Raw genomic sequence first — 22,248 nt, 5'->3', positions numbered from 1 at the left:
AACTGATAATGTAAATACACTTACACTATTTATAAGACAGTAAACATCCACTATTTAAGCATGTTTATCAAAATAATCAACAAAACACTTCACTTTCGCTTTTTAAACACGCGCTGTAAAAAATTGTACATCAAATAATTATTATCTAATCAATAATTTAAATTTACGTAGGGATTTTTCGTACACACGGCGAAGTTTAAGATAACATCAAAATATTATGTTACCAAGTCGTGTTTTTCTCTTTATTAATAAATTATACAATAGGATAATGATTTTAGGTATCCTATTCAAAGTTTCCAACAAAACATTTATTGTCATATAATCGACAATAATTTTCGTGGACTGTGTTGAAAAGATAATTGAATAATAAATAAAATATTACAAACGATTTATTTCACATAGTTTTTAAACGTTTATTTTGTATAAAGCTTGTTCCAAGGTAATGTGTTTTCAAGCTCTAAGTCACTTTGTAATCAAATCATTTAGAAGCAATATACATAAAGTTGAGACAAGGGCTACTTTTATTTTTCAAGGAAGGTAACACTCACCAAATTATATATTAAGTGTGACAACTGATTTCAGGTTATTACTTTTGACTTTATTTTCTTGCGCCAATCTGTTTTTGTCCTAAGTTTGAAACTTTTTTCTTCTGGAGCCTTTTCCCACTGTTCCCCTTTCTGCTATAATCGCTTTTAAGTCTTTTTAACCCTTATTTTAGTGCTGTATCTTCATTTAACTTAGGCTATTATTCTGTCCCTTCTTCTCCCTTAAGGTGCTTTGATCAAGTCTCGTCTAATATTGGCGATTGACGTGTTAAAACCTTAACTGTCTCTGTTAAGAACTGCTTTATTTATTTGCATAGCAGTCTATGGTATTTTGAGTGTTCGTCTACATAACCACATCTCAAAAGCCTCTAAGTGATGAATAATGGATATTGTCAAGGTTCATGCTTTAAATTCATATAAAAGAACTAACAAAAACATAACATTTGGTCATACGCTTCTGAAGTTGAAGTTTTAAGTTCTCCTATTTTTACGATACAGAAAAGTTACCTAATTTTTAAAAATGTACGAGCTACCTCAATTCTACATTTTATCTCCTTATCTGCATCTAGTTGTTTGATAATGTAGCAACGAAGACATTTCAAATTTTGTATTTGACGTCCATCCACATGTAACTGTATATCTTAGTATTGCCCAGCAACATCTACTGCAAATTTTCAATCAAATTTGGCAACAACGACAATATCCGTCTATATGGGCAAAAGCCACAATTTTGCCTTTTTTAAAATCCAGAAAGCCTCGACTTGATCCAGAATCATACAGACCCATCTCTCTAACATGTGCCATGGCTAAATTAATGGAGAACATAGTCAATGCCCGGCTTATGTGGACACTGGAAAAATCTCATTTCTTCTTACCAGAGCAAAACGGCTTCAGACGTAATCGGTCAGCAATGGACAATATCGTAGACTTACAAAGTGATGTCCAAGAAGCGTTAGCGATGAATTAAATGTGCATAGCTATTTTCTTCGATATAAAGAAAGCCTTCAATAGGTGTTGGAGATTCAACATCATTAAAAAATTGCACGCATCCAATATTAGAGGACACTGCTTAGCCTATATCGAAAATTTGTTAAAAGACTTTTCTTTCCAAGTAAGAGTTAATAACGTTTATTCTGATTTTTATACTGCAGAAAACGGTAGCCCAAAAGGCTCAGTACTTAGTCCTACCCTATTCCTAGTTGCCATAAACAACATATTAAACAAATTACAGAAACCCCTCAAAGCTCGCCTCTATGCCGACGATTTAGTGGTGTACATTAAAGGAGCACAAAAAGAATCCATGTGCAGAATACTACAGTCATTTTAACCCAACTAGGCCTCTAGGGAAGACAGAACTGCGGCATAAAATAACGCAGTTTTAGGTGATATTTTCGTTTCAACTTTCTTGGTATTCGTTTTTGGCCTTTGTCGTCATCTTTTTAATGGATTTTGTCGTTTTGCCAGTGGTCTTACTGGCAATGGCACTTGATTTTTGCAGTTTTATATTTCTGTTAAAATATGCCTTGCAGATCCAGATGACGATGAGATAGACTCTAACTTCTAAAGAAGTCTATAAAACTCATTTTCCTTTTGTACCAACGATCCAATAGCAATTGTATCTTTTAAATATATTTTACTGAGCGGTAAACCTTCATCTACCTTTTAATTAGCCGCGATATATTTCTTGATACGAGTAATTTGAGTACGAGCACCACCGGTTTCCTTAAGGGCTACGTTGGCGGATGGGACGGTTTTGCCCTTGGTTTTTTTGCCTCTTTTTCTTTTTTGATGGTGAAGATGTTTGTGGAGTGCCAGAGCCGATATAATCAAAATTTTTTGTTAAGGTGCACTCGATAAATCGAATATTTACTTAAAATAATGCTTGTTAAATTGATTGTATTCCTTTTTGATGGATGTTGGGTACTTTGTCAGAAAAGAAACGTGTTTTTATTAACAAGAATAATTTAATTACTATTTTAATGGGAATACGCCATAATTGAAGGTTAAAGTAGGTTTACTGAAGTTTCAAATTCCACTTCAGAAATCGTTTTTGGAACGTGAAAATTGAAACGTCAATAAACTTACTTTAATCTTCAATTGTGGCTTATTCCCATTTAAATAGTAATTACTCTAAAATGCCACAAGAAAATAGATTCAGAACAATATAAGGAATAATTTGTAATGAGACCAGCTCAAATAGCGCAAGCATTTGATCTTCATAATGATGAGCGTTCTATTCGATATATCGGAGAAATGCTTGGCGTTCCGCGAAGCACAATATACGATGTTTTACAAAGATTTCGAGAAACTGGTTCTTACTCAAATGCTTCGGGAGCTTGTAGTTACTACTACAGCTTTGCCTAGGAGACTGGTAGATGTTCATGGTACCATAGTTTCACCTGACACCATACGTCGAAGATTAAGCGAACAAAATTTATTATCCTATGAAATTTATCATCCTATGTTCCTGGTACTGACACTTTATTGGACTCAGCTCATCTTTCTTATGCAGATTGGAATAGGAAGATTGGAAAACATTATGTTTACAGACGAATCTTGTTTTAGAAGATATTTACCTGATGGCCAGAAAAAGCCTGGAGAACTCTATGCCTAATTTTGTTTAACACCTAGAATACAGTTTGGGGGTGGAGGTATATTGGTATGGGGCGGCATTTCTTTGGCAGCACATACAGATATTGCTTTGTTAGGTGCAGATGGCCTTAATGCTGATAGGTACATTAGGGTATGTGTGGATAACATTAGGGTATGTGTGGAAGAACATGTGTTACCTTATATGCATCTTGAAGTAAACAATTTTCTCCTAATGCAGGATAATACTCGACCGCACATAGCCAGGATAACAATGCAATACTTTACAGATGTTGGTTTTCAGTAACTAGCCTGGCCTCGCAGAAGTCCAAACCTTAACCGGATAGAGCATTTGTGGAACAACTTGGGAAGAGTAGTTAGGCAAAAGTATGGCGGCTTTAAAACCGAGGTAATAAACGAGTGGAAACAAACACTGCAATATGAGATTGCTGCTGTGATCCAGTCTATGCAAAGACGGATAAGAGCTATTAGTCGACCTGGAGGAAATACTTATTTTACTAACCATATTTTAGAAATATTTTATGAATGAATTGAAAAATTTGAAAAATTGATTTGAAAAATAACTTACTAAGGAATAAAAAAAATGTAAATTTTTATTTTTTGTTACATTAGGCAATATTTTGGAATTTGTTTTTTATTTTATGGTTTTTTATTGAACATACAATAAAAATAATTTATTAATATTGAAGCTTTTCTAATACTTTTTATTTTATTTAAAATAAACTTAGTGTCCAGTTATTTTTGTGGGTCAGTGTATTTTAATGGCTTTAATAGAAAGTGTTTCCAATTGGTCAGACACGGCTTGGAACCTTTGCTCTAATAGACAGATATCATCGGCGGATTCGAGATACCTTAGACGTGTGGTTAACGTCCATTGTATGTCTCTTGTATTGGAGTCTGCTTTGGAGAGGACGTAATCTATACCTATATTAAATAGAAACAGAGAAAGCACGCATCCCCGTCTCATTCCAGTAATAGTGTCAAATCCGTTACTATCTATCCCATTGTGTTACGCTGAATTTCGCCTCAGTGTATAGTGACTTTATAATAGAAATTATTTTTTGCTGGATGTTTTTTAGCTCCAGAAATTTCCACACAGCAGCATATGATACGCTGGTTATTCCTCTCTAGTTTCTGCACAGTGTGAAGTCACCCTTTTTAGGAAGTTTGATAACGTTACGTTTTTTCCAGCCTTCTAGAATACGGTTTGTCTCCCACACGCCTCTGTACAATAAGTTAAACTAATTTTACTTGGTAAAGTACAAATCAAACTTACAAATAATCAAGAATTGTACATTTTGTGGATATATTAAAAACCTACTCACTTCGTAAATATGGCAAGAAAGCATAAGTCAAAAATGTATAAAAAGGACGTTAAAAACAAAACCTCCTATTTGACGATATTAGCAGAATTCATTAAGTTATTTTTCGATATGAGTTCAATCCATGGCTTTCCACATATCTCGCAAGATGGACGCCATCCTATAGAACGTGCCATTTGGGTTGCCATCGTAGCTGTAGCTGTATATGGGGCTGCTATTTTAAGCACCTTAACATTAACCAGGTAAGATTGGCTAGATTTTAGTTTTTTATATAAAAATCCCAAAATTCATTAAAAAATATATAAATAGTCCAGAGAAATTATTCTTAGTATAATTAATCAAACTTTTCACGTCTGAATCGGAATCAGTAGAACGATACAACAGTTATTTCAGTATCCCTACTTTGTCAGCTGTTCGAGCTGATTCCCAATGCCATATTATATGGCTTTTATTTCATCAAAGCAATAGTAAACTTTTGCTAATCATCATCAGGTACCAATTCAGTTTTGAACCAATTCAAGAACAAATCTCTTGTCACCCATGCACTTTTTTGCCCTCGATAACATACGAGAACATCAACAGAATTGAATACACGAGGCTTGTTAGCCGTCCCCATAACAAGCAAACGAACTTTGTGAGTCCCTGAAGCATTTGCACAAGGCATAAAGGTGATTCTTTGTTTCATAATTTTTCGACCAGGAGCGTTCTTTTCCTGAGATGACACCAATGTGTTGTCTGGTAACATGCGCCAAAATAACCCACTTTCGTCTTCATTGTTAATTTGCTCAGGTGTCAAATTGTTAATGATTTGATCACATGAACAACGCAAAGCGTCAGTGTCACAGATAAATGGGAAAAACTAAGTAATCGTGTAAATATTTTAGCGGAAGATATGCTTAAGTACAGTACAACTGATTGGTTCGATGCTGAATATGGACAATTTTGTCTTGTTTATTATTTCTTTTTAGAATTAATCGTACTACCCTAAAATTTTTCAAGCTTTGTGAAGTATCAGTGTGAAATATAAACGGGAAGAACTGAGTAATCGTGTAAATATTTTAGCGGAAGATATGCTAAGTACGTATATAATGTGAACAATTTTGTAAACGAAAGAGATAGAGCCAGACTGAAAATGATGAGCGAACAAAAAAAAACAATCTGTAGAATCAAGATAGAATGTAGCAAAATGCATTGGAAAAATTAAAAGACTTTGAGCAAAGTCAAAATATAAGGACTTTCAGTAAGTAAATTAGAATGCCAGAGAAAAATTTTCAAAGAAAAAAAAGGTATAGAAAAGATGGACATAATATTTAAAAGAACTCTTTAATAAATGCTAAGAGCATCATTTAGAAGAAAATTATTTGAAGCCATAGATAAAAAGAATCAAGGAAGCGATGGTGATACAGAAGACATCCATCCAAATAGTTTAAATAAAGTATTTTTGAAAGTTTGAAAAACTACAAATTTAGGAAAAGACTAAATTTCAGCTAAAATATAAAAGTCATGAGGTAATATTATGTCACTGGCCTTAACAAATATCTTGAGTAAGGAAGAAATGGTAAAAAAATGTAATACAGCAGCAACTTTCACAAGAAACACCATGGCAAGAATTGTTTCAACTATGTAGGATTTTCATTATTAAATGTTGAGTGTAACATTGCTGAAGTTATCTTAGGAGATCATCAATGTGGTTTCTTTGTGACACAAAATTTAGAGAAGTATTATGAATATGACATCAACGTGCACCAGTAAACAGAGTTCAATGTGGTGTACAATATATTTATAATGGATATTATTGTAAAGAAGTTGAGGGAACTCATACGCCGATTAAACTAATAAGGTTGCTAGGATGGAATAATGGTATTATTATCCCTAAAATGACGACACAATTACAATTAACAGATTTTTTTACCGTAAATTAGTCCAGCCAAAGATGAGTTGTCCCATGTTGCACCCCATCATCAACAGATGGGCAAATCGTTGCCTATACATTCAAATTTATTTACTTCTAGAAGATGTAATCGTCCTTTTTCTTTTTTGTCGGACGCCTCCAGGCTCAACAAAAGTAATGCTTTACCATCGAAAGAAGAACTACCTATGAGCATGTTTTAGGTCCAATATTTGGAATGAAACTAGAACGCTGTTAATTGACCGCCGTATATGTGCTCTTGGAATTCCAAAAAAAAAAGAACGCAGAACTCGGAACGACTGACCGCTCTCTGTATGTGCGCCCGGGATAAACCAAATATGTATAGACTATTAAAAGAAAATCGGTTAATATTTTTACTTGCATTAATCTAATACTTAATTTATTTTCTTATTGTATTTTAGATACCGCGAGAATCCAACAGTGATATCAATGGAAAGAGACAGATTTAGCTGGAACACTTCTTTCCCACCCGTAACCATTTGCGCCGTAAAAAAGTACGATCCTATAGTACTAGATGCTTACGTACAAAAAAATGACAGTATAAAAGACAAAGAACTTTTCAAAAAATTTATTATCTCATTAACGGAAGCTAGCTATTTAAATCTGGAAACAGTGGTGGACTACGAAGGAATCCCTGGGGAAGAGTTTATTGACTTAATACAACAGTTCAAATTTCGCTTTCAAGTCACTGTTACCAATTCTGCGGGACAGGAAAAAGCAGTGAGGATTGAACAGACGTATACTGAAATGGGTATATGTTATTCTGTAAATTCGCATATTGCTGTATACAATTCATACGAGTAAGTAATTGAAAATATATTTTAACATAGTGTAATACTGCATAGTTGTCACCACCGATAACAATTCTATATATGCAGAAACTACCAATCTTTAAATATTATTTGAGCTCATTTGGATCATTAATTTGTAAATTACAATGGTTTAAGTCGTGAAACTGTCGCGTCTTTTCAACAAAGTGCAATTTGACAAGATAAAATAGTGATCTTGCATAGCAATGGCTAGATGATAAGTGTGCAAACGCAATCGTACAGGCACAAATGATGCTGAATGTTCTGGTAGTCCAAATTCGGCTGTTGTCCCAAGAAAAGATTAGCCAAATCGTGTTAAAATACTGTACATTAAAGTTAAGTGAAGTAGAAGAGGGTTTGAATATATTAAAAGGCAGTGTATTTATGTATAAACTTTTTCAATGAGAAAGTCGTTCAAATGATTCAGACTGCTCTTTGCAAAGGTTTTAGTACAATAAACAGAAAGTGCATCTATATCAGACAACGAATTAAATATGGATCTATCACTTTACTTCAAATCGGTAGTCTGCTAAGTGGATAATTAAAAGCAAGTTGGAATAAAGACACAAACGTCAACAGTCAATGTTTGGTTTAAGTGTTTTGTGATTTTCAAGGTATTTTGTTCAATTGGATTGATTGAGAAAGAACCATTAATAGTAAATATTATACTATAGCAATATTAGTACATTTAAAGCAAGAAATTACCAAAAAAATGGCCCCAAACTAAAAACAGAAGTGCCGTTCATCAAGCCAATGCAATGCAATGAATTGCACTTTGGATTGCTTAAAAATGCTCCAGGGAAAGAGGGTAATATTGAAGGAAAAACTTATGATGGAAATTAAGGTTAAAGACAAATCCATTTACAATGACATTGATTCTTAGAATAGAATTGGGATTAGAGTATCATTCTGAGGAAATAGGAAACTGGACAGAAAAAAACTGTTTTTAACATCGTCATTTGAACTGAAACTCTAGAAAAATTATTCGGTGGGTACATTAGGGATAATATATTGGTTAAAATTCTGATACGTCAAGGTCAATTTGCGTATAGAACATAGCAGGATTATCTATGGAAGCAGCACTGGATCATTTGGTACTGATGGTAGAGCACGTTATGGAAAAGCAAGAGGCGATGCTGGGTGCATTTGTCGATAGAGGGAGTATTAACTAAAGGGCGATTTAACTAAATTTTAAAAAATTTCTGTCAAATTTTGAATACAATATGACATTTTATTAGTTGAAACCACTACTTTTTAAATGAATTGTTATTGTTGTTGTTACGACACAAAAGAATTGTGTGAGCAACACTTACAGTTGTTGTTTCACTCGTCTACGTCTAATAATTTTAGGTTTAAATGTTAGTACGTATCTTTATTATTTCAGATACTGGAGCAATGGCAGCTGGAAATTATTACCAGAAAAAGACATATTTTATATAAATCCTTTAGATGGGGAAGTATTTGCAAACGTTATCAATATAACAAGTGGATATCAGGTGTATTTTTGTATTTGTTTGATTTGTATAGTCGCGGTAAATAATTGCACAAAAACAAGAAAACAATACGAAATTTATATATAAAATTATTAACTTTTCTGATAAATACTTAAATTATACATTTTTTACCTTTAAAGAGAAGCGCGTGAGTTCATAATGGAAATAATAAGAAAGAAATTGGAAACAACCGGACGAAACATTAACCGCTGTGTGAAAACTCTTCAAAATTGGAGAAAAAAAAAATGGCATTGAAACAGTGGCGGACTTAGACATTTACTTTGGGAGAAAAAGCACCAACCAAAAGACATAAAAAAGATAAAACCAAACTACATATTAGGACGGTCCGATAAGTGCTTAGTCTACAAAAAAAAAAACAAAAATTTACGAAAAGTGAAGATTTTCTTCTCAACATACTCTCTTTTTAGCTCGATACACTCGACCCAGTGGTGCTCCAACTTCTTTAACCTGTCTGAAAAATACGTTTTCTCGCGGTCTGCAAAGTAGGTTTTCCTGACGACGATGACCTCCTCATCCGACTTAAATTTCTGCACGTCGAGTGCCTTTTTCCAAGTTTGGAAACAAACTAGAGTCGCACAGGGCCAAATTTGGAGAATAGGATGAATGAAGCAACAGTTTTTCGCAAAATTCGACCATATCGAAGGCTTTTTTCTTCGCCAAATGGGGTCATTTCTTCTGCAATTCTTTGTCAACTCAGCCCAATAATTCGGCGTAGTAGGGCCCTGTGACCATTTTGACCTTCTCCAAGTAGTCGATCACCCCTTATGAATCCCAGAAAATGGTGGTCATCACCTTTCCGGTCGATACAGTTGTCGCCTTTTTTGAGCACATTTGGGTGTCATCCAATGTTTCGGCTGTTCCTTGATCTCTGGTGTGTATCAATGGATCCATGATTCTTCAACTGTTAGAAAACTACGTAGAAAATCCTTCGGATTACGCTTAAATATAGTCAAACACTGCTCTGAAGTGGTCTCAACGTTACGCTTGTTGTCCGGTCCATAAGCGGTTTTTTGAGATACCTACCATCTCAGATATCTTGCGCACCATCAGTCGGAGGTCTGCCAATACGAAATTGTAGATTTTTGCACGTTATCCTCCGTGGTATCCAATTTCGGGGCATCGAGGCGTGGCTCATCAATGGCGTGGCATGACCGACCGATGTTGTTTTTTTTTTTCATTGTTCTAAAATCCGTGGATACACCGTGGATTTCTCTTGAGGTATTGGCGCCATCAGGCGCTGAAGCTAAGTACTTATCGGACCGCCTACGTAAAAGACGTAGGTTATAAATAATAGGTTTTCTTTAATTTTGGAAAATTATGTGGGAAGAAAATATAGGATTGTAACGTTGATTGCAATAAGAGTATGGAAGCTGATATTTTTGAAGATTGGTTTGAAAACTCACTGAAGTTCTACAAATATGCGAGGCCATTTAGCAAATTATACGCCCTAGAGAGTATTGTCGAAAAGCATGGACATACTATATTGAGAAAAACCTTTTTTATACTGGATGTACCATATGACAGAGTATCGTATACGAAATGTTATATTTAAAATAAGATATTATCGGCCAGTGTTGCATGATGAACCATGCATAAACAGTTTTTGTTATAAACTTCGTAATAAAAAATACAAAGCAACATGTATGTCCAAGCGTTTTCAGCACAAGTTTCAATTTATTTGTAATCGAATTGATTGTCTATATAAACTGATTACCAAATAATGAATGAATAACAATCTAATATTTTCAGATATATTTTCACGGCCCATACGAATCAGTCGACATCGCTAGCAAAAACTTGTACACAGAAGAGAGTACTTTTCTCCAGATGTACCTCTCTGCTTTATCGATTTTCGCCAGTGACAGAACTAAAGGTCTGAGTCCGAAACAAAGAAAATGTCGGTTTTATTACGAAAGTAACTTGTCCCATTTTCCTGTGTACTCCTACGTGCTTTGCAGAATGGAATGCCGTGCTACTTTGTCTAAAAAGTTGTGTGGATGTTTGCCACATTTCTATCGACGATTAGGTAAGAGTATTTTATTATACACAGGGTAGAGGCTTCAAGAAATGCATATGCAAGAGAAATATTTTACAATGATGCAAAATGTTCAATTCGACTGTCTACCAGTTAATAGAATGAGATAGTTATACTAAAGATCTCCATTATTATTTCAGTAATTTTTACCCAATCTTTATTAGCTCTCTGGAATCATGATACAACGACAACAAGATAAAGCCACTCGCATGAATAACACTGTTTTTCTCTTCTATGACTACGTCACTGAACGACAAAACGTCAAATGTTTTATTTTACGTTGTGTTTGTTATGCAGTTTGCCTAAGTGAATATAGTGCTAGATGCGCTTTTCGGAATATGTAAAACTCTTAAATATAATTAGAAATAGATTGTGCTTGCAATATTTTAAAAATGATAAACGATGCGATAGTTGGTTGCAATAGCAATAATAACAAAAAACTAAAAAAATCCATCAAAGTATCGGTTTTTTACATTCTCCCGGAAAAAAACCTTGCCAAAATTTGGGTTCAGAAATGCTTGCAAACGAAAAAATAAACGTTTTACAGCAGGTGTATACTCAAAGCATTTTACTGAATCTGATTACCAGCTGAAAGAAAAATTGCTGGGTTACCCAGAAACAAAATGGAAACTAAATCCAGACGCTATACCTAATGCTTATTTACCAACTGACCACCCTTCTTGTTCCGCATCATAATGTAATAGAAAAAAGCGAGCAGAAACAAAAAAAGGAGACAACTAGTTGAAAATATATTGGATAATAAGTGAGGACTTACAATGCCAGAAAAAATGTCGTTTTTTAAACATGGAAATTGAAGGTAACAACCAAGAAAATAGTTACTGTTGTCTTTCACATTTAATTGGTACTCAGACTGGTCCAATTGAAGATGCAAAAAAAATTGAACAACTTGAAGAAGAAAATAAAAAAAAGTGAATCATGCTGGAAAAAATAAGGCCAGAAGCAAGTGCTGTAGAAAAACTTTTTACTAAAGGTCAGTTGCGAAAATTAAAAACTAGAAAGCAAATTCAATGGTCCATTCAAGACGTGGCTTCAGCACTTTCCCTGCTGATTTCTAACAAGCAAATTTTTTTTCAAGGAATATTGAAAATAATTTTGAGGCTCATGAAAAATCATAGGCAAACATAACAGGAAAAAACCTTTATAATTATTTTCGATGAGATGAAAATTCAAACAACCTTTGAATATGATAAAAAACACGATATTGTTGTGGGACCTCATAAATATGTGCAAGTTGTTATGGCCCGGGGCATTTGCCATAAATGGAAGCAGCCTGTCTTCTATGATTATGATCGGTCAATGTCAAAACAATCATTGTTTGAAATAATCGAGAGTTTGAAGAACATTGACTATCCGGTTTATGCTGTAAACTCAGATTTGGGTGGCAGTAATCGAGATTTGTGGAAAGGATTAGATATTTCTGAAAACAAGCCCTGGTTTGAAAACCCAACATCTGGAAATAAAATTTATGTATTCGCAGATGCACCACATACGATAAAATTGTTTAGAAAATATTTTTTGGACTCTGTCAGATCGATTGTCGATTTGTTCAAGTATACAAGACGCGTTGATTTGAATATTGTTCACAAAATCAGTGAAGAATTTTTAACAGTAAAAGGACCTCAACGCTAAAATGTTAAGTTGGCAACAAAACTGTTTTCACACACTGTTTCTAGGGCACTAACTAGATTGGGGTCTTTGGGAAACATCAATTGGCTAAAATGTGGTAAAATGATAAAACAAATTAATGACTGGTTTAATATATTCAATTAAAAAATTCAACAAAAAGATACAAGACAACATATTAAAGCGTACGGAACATTTTTAAATAAGCAAAATATATTATACTAGATAAAATGGAAAATCTTGTGAAAAATATTCGTACATCTACTTTAAAGTAATTGCTACCCTCTCAGCATGGTATTATCGTTAGCATTAAATCTTTACAACTACTTTTTCTGAATTTAAAAAAGATTTCAGCATCAAGTATATAGTAACATACATAATCTAAATTAAGATTGCTTAGGACTCTTCTCAGTAATACGTGCGATTGGAGGTTTATATGATCATCCTTCTCCCTTGCAATTTAAATACCGTTTTAGTAATTTTACTAGCGGACCAACTCGACATCGAGTTTTTTAAATGAAATTTTTATTTTGCGAGAAAAATATACAATATATACAATGACCGGAAGTAAAAATATTTTTATCAATAACTCAAAAACTATAAATGATAATTTCGTGAACTTACATTTTTGAACTCTACGTTGAATTCTCTATTGATTTGACTAATAAAAACGAAACCGGAAGTCGACCTCAAAACCGGAATGCAATTTTTAGTTCATCAAATGTCGACATGGATATCATTTAGCAGTTAATTTTGCATGCTGATCACGAATCCGTGTCAGATTTGCTCTATCTTGACGTTTTATGCGCGTTTCGGGTCACTTCCGGTGTCGGATCGCAACCGGAAGTACATATTTAGATTCGTCTCGACGAGACCTTTCGATCCATATATACATTGTGGGGTCTAAAACTTAAAGTAAATTTTAACTTCCGGTCATCTCAAAACCGGAAGTGAATTTTTGTACGAAAAGTATATCTTGACAATCTCATACGTAATATTATTAATATTCCGAAAAAATATTTTAATTATCTAATATGGTTTTTGAGTAAAGTGGTGGACAAGAAAAGGGCTTAGCGTTGAAGTTATTTCACTATCAGCCAATGTAAGTAACCTACCAGAAACAACAAGCATGTCGCTTCCAGACATGAAAGCAGGAAGCTCTTTGAATTTCGATTGTTAGAACAATGACATAGAAGATTCGATTCGACAGATTTTGAAATGGAAGAGTTTTATTGGGATGGCCTAGAAAATTTAGCTGGTTTTATAGCTTTCACGCTACGACATGAAGACATGAAGGCCGTTTGGTGAAGCTTTTAGAAACATTACTTATGAACTATCATGAACTGGAAAACTTTTTTTGCCAATTCAATGGGAACACTATTATAAGTTCAAACATCTGACGACGTGAAAAAACTATTTTTGAGATGTCGGATGTATTTTCGAATACGAGTTTTGAATCAAAAGTTAAAACAAAAGTCTAAAATTACTCCAAAGCATCAAACAAGTCTATCAAACACATAAAATCATCCAAAACATAAAATCTATGCTTCATTACTTACAAAACAAAAATGTAAACATTCACTTCCTCTGGATACCATCACATATAGGTATTTCAGGTAATTAAAAGGTTGACGCCTTAGCGGTTACAGCAACCTCAAATGAAAGCATCGATATTATCAAACAAATTCCAGTCACAGATATCTACCTTAATATCAAACAATACTGTACAGAAGTTTGGCAGCGATGCTGGGATTCAAATAACTCAAATTTGAAAGTAATTAAACCCTCTATCGGTGTCCGGCTCCAACTTCCAGAAAAAAGAAGAGAACAGGTGGTTATAAATCGCCTAAGAATTGGTCATACAACATGAACCCATCAACACTTATTACCCACAATTAACGAAGCAGCTACCACCAGAATGCTCATACTGTAGATGCCAAAAAACAGTCCAACACATACTTACAGACTGTCCACTTTACTCATATGAACGAAGCACCAACAACAGGTGCACCAGGTCAACTTAAAAATATATTAAACTGTAACTTAACCAATACGATCAAATATCTTAAGGACATTAACCTATTTCATAAAATGTAATTTTTCTTTTAGTTAATAAATTTTTATGTTAGCTAACCTTATAATATGTACAATACCATATATATTGTAATAAACTTCCGCTAATAACCTTTTACGGTTGATTTTTGGCGGCTTTTTGAAAATAAAAAAAAATAAAAAAAAAGTCTAAAATACACAAAAGGAAAGCTGCAAAAATTGTTCCAAAAAGGTGAGGACCAGGTAGGCGAAGGATTTCCTGGCTGAAAAAGCACGTACTTGTTTCACCACAACAACCACAATTTATTCTGAGCAGCAGCGTGTAAAGTATAAATTGCCATGATGGTCATCAACATCCGAAACGAAAAGGCACTACAAAAAGAATGATAACTCTATGATACTTGAAATGTGAGATTTCCAAGGTCAAAATTTCACAAAATCTTCTAATTTCATTATATGCAGGGTTTACATGTAACTTCATTACAAACTTTTAGGACTTCAAAAATTCACTGTAAACATTTTTTCACTGTATAGAATTTTATTATGGACAGTGTTGATTGTATATTCTATTTATCAAATATGCAAATAAACTGATCAGTTTTTTGAAGTCATTTCGTAGATATAGAAGTTAAAGGGAATAACTACCCTAAAGAAATTCGTGAATTAATAAAAGAAAAAAGAAAACTAAGAAGAAAATGGCAGCAAACGAGAGCCCCTCGAGACAAAACTAACCTAAACAATGCCAGCCAGCAACTTAAAAGAGAAATTCAGAAAATTAAGAATGAATCTATTAAATCTTATCTGGAAGAGTTAACAAACGACAGCAGCACAGAGTATTCGCTTTGGAAAGCTACAAAAAGAATTAAAAGGCAAATATTACATTCTCCTCCAATAAAACTGGAAGACGGTAGTTGGGCCAGAAATAATCAGCAGAAGGCAGAGAGATTTGCCACTCATCTAGAGAACACATTTAAGTTGCAAGATGATCAAGACGATGACCAGGATTGGCCTGAACCAAAGCAAATAGATGAGAATATCAAGCCAACTTCCCCAAAAGAAGTAGCTGAGTTAATTAAAGAACAAATCGACCCAAATAAAGCACCAGGTTATGACCTCATTACCGGAAGACTGCTAAAAAATCTACCAAGAAAAGCTATCGTAAAATTAACAAATTTAATAAATGCTGCCTTTAGACTACAATATGTTCCAGATTTATGGAAGATAGCTGAGGTGATCATGATACCAAAGCCTGGGAAACCCCCCAATGAGGTGACATCATATAGACCAATATCACTCCTACCTGTGATGTCCAAGGTGTTTGAAAAACTCCTCCTGCGAAGAATCCTACCAATAATTGAAGAAAAGAAAATAATTCCAGATCATCAATTTGGATTTAGAAATAAGCATTCGACAATTGACTAGGTGCATAGAATAACTGCTATAATTGAAAGATCATTAGAGAAAAGAAAAGTCTGTTCTGCAACCTTCCTAGATGTGGCACAGGCGTTTGATAAAGTCTGGCATAAGGGTTTGATACATAAACTTAAATCATTCATGCCTAAACAATATTCAAATATATTACAATCATATCTAGCGAACAGACATTTTAGAGTTAAACAAGAAGATGCATACACTGATCTCAAGGATATTGAAGCAGGTGTTCCACAAGGGAGTGTATTGGGTCCAGTCCTATATCTAATATACACGTGTGATATACCTGAACTAGAAGACGACACCAAAGCTACCTTCGCAGATGACACTGCTGTCTTAGCGGTAAGTGACACCGTCGAAGAAGCTACAGAAAAACTACAAAATTCAATAAATAAAATCCATGAATGGACCAAAAAATGGAAAATTAAACTGAATGAGAATAAATCAGTCCATATAAATTTTACCAATAAGAGAATTAATAATATTCCTATTAGAATAAATGATGTCCAAGTGCCTATTGCAACATCAGCAAAGTACTTGGGGATCACTCTTGATGCGAAACTTCGCTGGAAAGCTCACGTGAAGAAGAAAAGAAAAGAACTAGGCATCCGCTACAAGAAAATGTATTGGTTAATAGGAAGACATTCCTCTCTACCCATAAATAATAAACTCCTAATCTATAAACAAATACTGAGACCAGTATGGACCTATGGCTGCCAACTCTGGGGCTGTGCCAAGCCTAGTAACATCAAAGTAATCCAGATATTCCAGAATAAAGTACTGAGGAACATCGTAGATGCGCCTTGGTACGTTAGGAACAACGACCTTCACCGGGACCTCAAGATGGAAGACGTCAATCAGATAATCAAGAAATTTGCAGGGAGCCATGAACAACGACTCCATCATCATGTAAACGTCGAGGCTATCCAGCTCCTCGACAATACGAACCTAGAAAGAAGGCTCAAAAGAACAAAGCCTTTTGAACCGGTATAATGAGTGAGTGAAAAGCAGAGTAAAGTGTTGTGCGAGTATGCATGCCTAATTTAATGCTAGTTATTAGAAATAATAGGAAAGATACTAGTGAGTAGACACCTAATTTTAAGATTTCATTAGTAATTTAAGTTAGAAACAAATTGATAATTGGTCTTACTGACCAGATTTTAATGTAAGTACACTTCTGTGTCTTTAGTAAAAAAAAAGAAATTTCGTAGATATAAAAGTGCATTTGATACGTCAGTCAACAAAAATCAGCTAATTTTATTTTTTGATAAAAAGTTTTCATGCTAGTGAGTTTAGTTAGTTATATAGTTAATTGATTAACTCTGAATTGAATTTTATGTTGGGAAAACATAATTATAATCCATTATAAACACTTTGATTGATGACTATTTATTTTTTTAATCAATCAAACACTAACTTTAAAATTTTTGAAATTTAAAACGTTTTATTCAAGGATATTCTGTGGATATTGCTAGTTTGATAATATAGAAACCAGTATAAAATACTGTTTCTGGTTTCTTGCTTTTATTTTTGTAATATTCCATTCTTGTATTCTGCTTTTGTAATACTCATACAACATTGCAAAAGTATGTAAGTAGATGAGCAAGGTGTATAGTACATAAGTTTATCAAGAAGTTTAGGTGTATTAATTCGTGAAACCAGGAACCCACCACCGCACTTCAATGTTCCAGACCATCCCTTTCTCCATATAGCACTCTGATACGCGATAGGGGCTCTCTTATCAGCCAAGGTGTGGGAGTCCTGGGTACAAAAACTCCAACACGATATTCTAACCCGATCAATGCAGGCTAGCGCGAGGCACTTTTTTCCTGCTTTCTCTATTGACGTATCGTCGAACTGAAAACGCTGCTCACGCGTCGAGTCTCCGCTGTGGGCTACGCCCAGTTAGGCGATTGTGTGCTCAAGGATGTGGACCCCTTGTGTCCGGTTTTTATTAATTTTTAGGGTGGCTTTTGTCTTTTATTAGTGTTTTGTAGATTTTTTGGTGGCCGAAGCTGAATAAAATCTTATTAGTGGACTCTTCACAGTGCCATGAGTATCTTCGTTAATAGATCTACGAACTTGTCTAGTATTTATGTATTGCCAGGATTTGTTGCTTAATTATTTCAGCTTGGATGGTTTTCCAGCTCAGCAAACTTAACTCTGGCTTTTTCGACCATCGTGTCAATCACCCTTACTTGTTTAAGTTCTCTGAACAAGAAACGTTCAACAACCTATCTAGATACATTTACTGCTTCGCGTAGGCTGCTGTTATAAGCCTTATTTTGTTTGTGTTGCAGATAAATATGTCCACATGCGAGAGGATACAGAGGGGTATAAATATGATGCTATTTATTAATCTTATTTTTGATCAAATAAAAGGCAGATATCGAGCACAGTTTTATTAATTTAATCTTGCCCAAGTACTTTCGCTCCCTAGAGCATCTTCACGGCATTTCGTCAATTGCGGCCTATCCAACCAGAATAAAATGTTATAACCATAAAATTAAACATCACACTACACTACACAAGGACAAACACTTTAAATTTTTTTTTAAAAATAGGCGAGGCTACATTATGTATGGAAACCGGCGACAGAAGGAGGGAAAGTACTTGGGCAAGATTAAATTAATAAAACTGTGCTCGATATCTGCCTTTTATTTGAACAAAGTTCATTTATTCGAGCATTCAACCTTATATCAATCTTATTTTTGTTTAGTAGTTTGCTTTGCTTTTCTATTTGCGAGTCCTCTTATTGCACCTTTAGCTATTGTTGGTTTTTATAACGTTGTATCTATATATTTTTTGAACGTCAATCCTTGGTCCATTATGAATCCCAGTATATAGCATCTGTTTTTCATTCGATAGGATTGTTTTGCACCGTTAGCTCTTTTCTGGGTTCTCCCTTCTCTTTTTAAAGAGTACCACTAGCGTTTTTTCGGCGTTGATGGCAATTTTACACTGGATGCTACATTCTTTAATGCTGTCTAGTGCTGTTTAAAAGTTGTTGACCGCTATGCCGATATTTATGTGTTTGGTCGCAACCGCTGTGTCGTCTGCGTAAAGGCTGAGTAGTGTTCCAGGTGTTCTTGGAATAGCGGCGGTGTATATTGTATTCAGTAGGGGTGACAAGACCGCTACCTGTGGCACTCCAGCCTCCAGAGTTCCGAGTTCGGACAGAACTTGTCCCATTTGAACTCGAAGCTTCGGTTGCTCAAGTATGAAGAGATCAGTCTCGTCATGGCTCCACTGTATCCATAGCCTATCATTTTATATGTCAGTCTTTTATACCAGACCCAGAAATTACGTCCAGAAGGCTGCTCCTGTGTACTGCTTATCATTGAATCTGGCTGAAGTACTTGTAGCTCGCTGGAGTGGTTTGCTCTAAATCCGAACTTAGGTTCTGGGATTAGTCTTACCCGTTCTCTGTCTCTGATTGGAGTTTGCTGACTATGACTCTTTCTATAATCTTGCTCACTGCTGGAAGTAAGCTTATTGGCTTGTAGTTTTGTGGGAACGTTGTGTTCTTTACTGGCTTTGGAATCATGATGAAATTTTTTTTTATCCTGCATTATAGACTGTAGTAAAAAGTTTTTAATAGTTTTTCCATCATCCTATCTTGTAGAAAGAGGTTTTAAATAAAAAGTAAGGTTGTAAAATTTCATACTAGTCGTAGAGATAGAGAGTGAAACTAAAACACGTTCTCGAGGTGGATGATCGCTGACTACTGAGCATTTTCAAAGCGTTTGTTCAAGATACACATTCAAGATACTAAACGCTCTTCTTAAAAATAGTGTATTTTATTTATATTATATTAGTATACTATATTTAGTATTTTATAGGTGGAGAAAAGGTATGTGATGTCAAAGGCCTACACTGTCTAGCAAAACACAAAGGTAAAAAATAAGCATTTACTATTATATTCACATAATCAAAAGCAATTGTATAATTTGTAGAGGAACTAATATTTTTAAAAGGACAATGCTCTTGTATAGCCAACTGTGAGGAAGCTGTATATGTGGTTGAATTCCTAGACGAAAGAGAATGGTTTCTGGGTTCAAATCTGCAATGGGGTATGGTGGAATACCCCAAGATGCGTCTTAAGCGAGATGTCATTTTTGGTTTTTCCGATTTATTAGGTAAGCAACTTTATATAAAACTTTTTAGTAGAGCATATTTAGTAAAGCATTCCATATTTTTGTCTTCTAAAGGTAAATCCTATTCAAACTTCGAATTTTTTACACCAACAAATCGTGATTGAAGGCAGGGACGGATACCAGGACACTGGAACAGTCTTGCCCCAATCGGTTCAGGATAAATTCCTGTTTACCAAATTTTTCGTTGGTGCTGACTTAGTAGCTGGCGTCTTGCCTAGATATATATAATTTGGATGTAATTTAGAATTTACTTTATTTAAGTGAATACTTCTTATTGCGCGTTAGTTCTATATGTGGGTTAATGAAAATTTTGTCTGCTTATTACTGAATTGTTAATATATTTTTGTTATAACACCACATATTTAAGTTTTTTAAACTAAAAAATCTTAATTTTTTTCTTTAAAATTTTTTTTAATGATTTTAGTAATTTTCAAAATTTGTTAAACATTTGTTAGATATTTCGCGTCACAATAAATATTATTTCGAACTCGTGCAAAAACATCACACCGAGCCATAGGAAGTACTCACTTCAAAAATAACATGTTAGACATTATATCATACACCAATCTTAGGATAAAATAATAAAATAGGATTTATAATTGTTAAAATATTAAAAAAAAAATCTTTAAAATCCAAAGGTGATATGAAGATTGCATGTTCACCAAATCTATATAGCACAATGATTTTCTTTTCTTTTTTAGTATACATTGGCGGTATGGCTGGCCTGTTTCTAGGATGCAGTGTCCTTAGTTTTATTGAAATTTTATATTTCTTTACTCTACGACTATTCTGGTTTATTGTCAGATACGACAGAAATAAGTAACATTCATAAAACTGCTTTGCATATGTTGTTTGTGTTTTGCATCAACAAGATACTGAAGAGGGAAGTAAATAGTATTGACATCCTTAGATATGTTTACGTGAAAATTAATCCATCACGAACGTACAAATATTTTTATCAAAATATATCAGCACTTGGTAGGTACGTAATAGATTGTTAATTTCAAAAACAAACAAAATACTTCTAAGTTAAATTTATCTTATAAATACAAATATACAAAATTGAATGGCTGAGAATAAACTAGCTTAAGTTTTATTGTTCCAAAAATTGCTTTGGTTAGGGCATTGTTGGTAAATCAACATATTCTCATTGAAATAAAAATATTTCATATTGTGTTTTATTTACACCTTAGCTAAATACACAAGGAATGATCAAAAAGTTCCAGCTTCTTTTTCACTGCTAGGGCTCTAAGAATCGCTCCTCACTTAAATAAGCCAGGAATCTATGGAACTGGATCCTGTTTCAGGCCATAGTACCGTAGACAAAGAGGTAAATATTGAAAAGTAGTTTCTCTAGTCACAAAAATCGAAACGATGCTGAAGAAGGACCAAAAGAGATCAACCGAGCATGATTAAGTGGCGCATCGGGGAAAAAAGTTTAAAAGTATTTGACGAAATAAGGCTTTGAGCGAAAGGAGGTTCTACAGCGAGCCCTGACGCTCATCGAGAAGCAACAAAAACTAGAGGAGGTTAAACCGAAAGCAAAGGATCGAAAGTACGGACAGGCGATAAACCCAATAAGGGTAGGAATACTGTCCCATCACTGTCCAGGACCCTTCTTTCAGTGAAATAATTATTACCAATAAGAGAAACGATTCTGGATTAAATATCACATAGATTGAAATACACGTATAAAGCTTAAATTCAGTAACCTAGAGTTCAGGGCAGATTTGATGCTACTATCTTGTGGTGATAAAGCAACAGTTGAATGGTAAAAACTATAATTCTGGGGCTACAACCATAGGAGGGTATCTCACTCAGATTTGCAGAGGACAATAACATTCGTCATACCGAGATTCTCGTGATCTTCCTGATAGTCTGAATAACTCAACACTCAAAATTCTTAGATTATTAGAGGCACAGAAAGATGGCCTTGATACTAACAATTGGAGTTTTCTAAGACGAGTTGACAAAGATCCGACCATAGAATTGATGTAGGGTATCAGTGGATCCTACATCTCCATAATACTGTAAAGTAAGATTTTATATAAAACAACCGCGATGACCAGCCTTGGTTAAGTTCTGCATCCGGAAAGGACCAAATAATGAGGAGACTTGAAAGTATTAAAAGGGATGAAAGAAAGTTTGTGTAAATCCTATTAGGTTTCTGCAACGAAGTGTACGCTACTTAAAAGTTAC

At 34.4% G+C, this 22,248-nt stretch overlaps 1 protein-coding gene across 1 annotated transcript; it reads left to right on the top strand.

Annotated features, from left to right (window-relative positions):
- The first annotated feature begins 444 nt into the window (after positions 1-444).
- On the top strand, positions 445-21,116 carry LOC140433236 (sodium channel protein Nach-like). Its single transcript, XM_072521281.1, has 8 exons — positions 445-537; positions 4,347-4,719; positions 6,809-7,207; positions 8,601-8,712; positions 10,480-10,756; positions 19,735-19,788; positions 19,849-20,031; positions 20,751-21,116. The coding sequence occupies exons 2-8, from the start codon at positions 4,490-4,492 to the stop codon at positions 20,870-20,872; spliced, it is 1,377 nt and encodes a 458-aa protein (XP_072377382.1). The 5' UTR covers positions 445-537; positions 4,347-4,489; the 3' UTR covers positions 20,873-21,116.
- The last annotated feature ends 1,132 nt before the right edge of the window (positions 21,117-22,248 follow it).

Source organism: Diabrotica undecimpunctata, chromosome 2 (genome assembly GCF_040954645.1).
Source record: "Diabrotica undecimpunctata isolate CICGRU chromosome 2, icDiaUnde3, whole genome shotgun sequence".
NCBI classification, from domain to species: Eukaryota; Metazoa; Arthropoda; class Insecta; order Coleoptera; family Chrysomelidae; genus Diabrotica; species Diabrotica undecimpunctata.
This window is presented reverse-complemented; position numbering and strand designations above follow the sequence as displayed.

What these genes read in the sequence shown, in the direction of transcription:
- LOC140433236 (XM_072521281.1), top strand. Translation starts at nt 4,490, where the DNA reads ATGGCAAGAAAGCATAAGTCAAAAATGTATAAAAAGGACGTTAAAAAC. An exon ending in AGCACCTTAACATTAACCAG is followed by an intron (nt 4,720 to 6,808) that starts GTAAGATTGGCT and finishes ATTGTATTTTAG; the next exon opens with ATACCGCGAGAATCCAACAG. An exon ending in CTGTCTAGCAAAACACAAAG is followed by an intron (nt 19,789 to 19,848) that starts GTAAAAAATAAG and finishes TATAATTTGTAG; the next exon opens with AGGAACTAATATTTTTAAAA.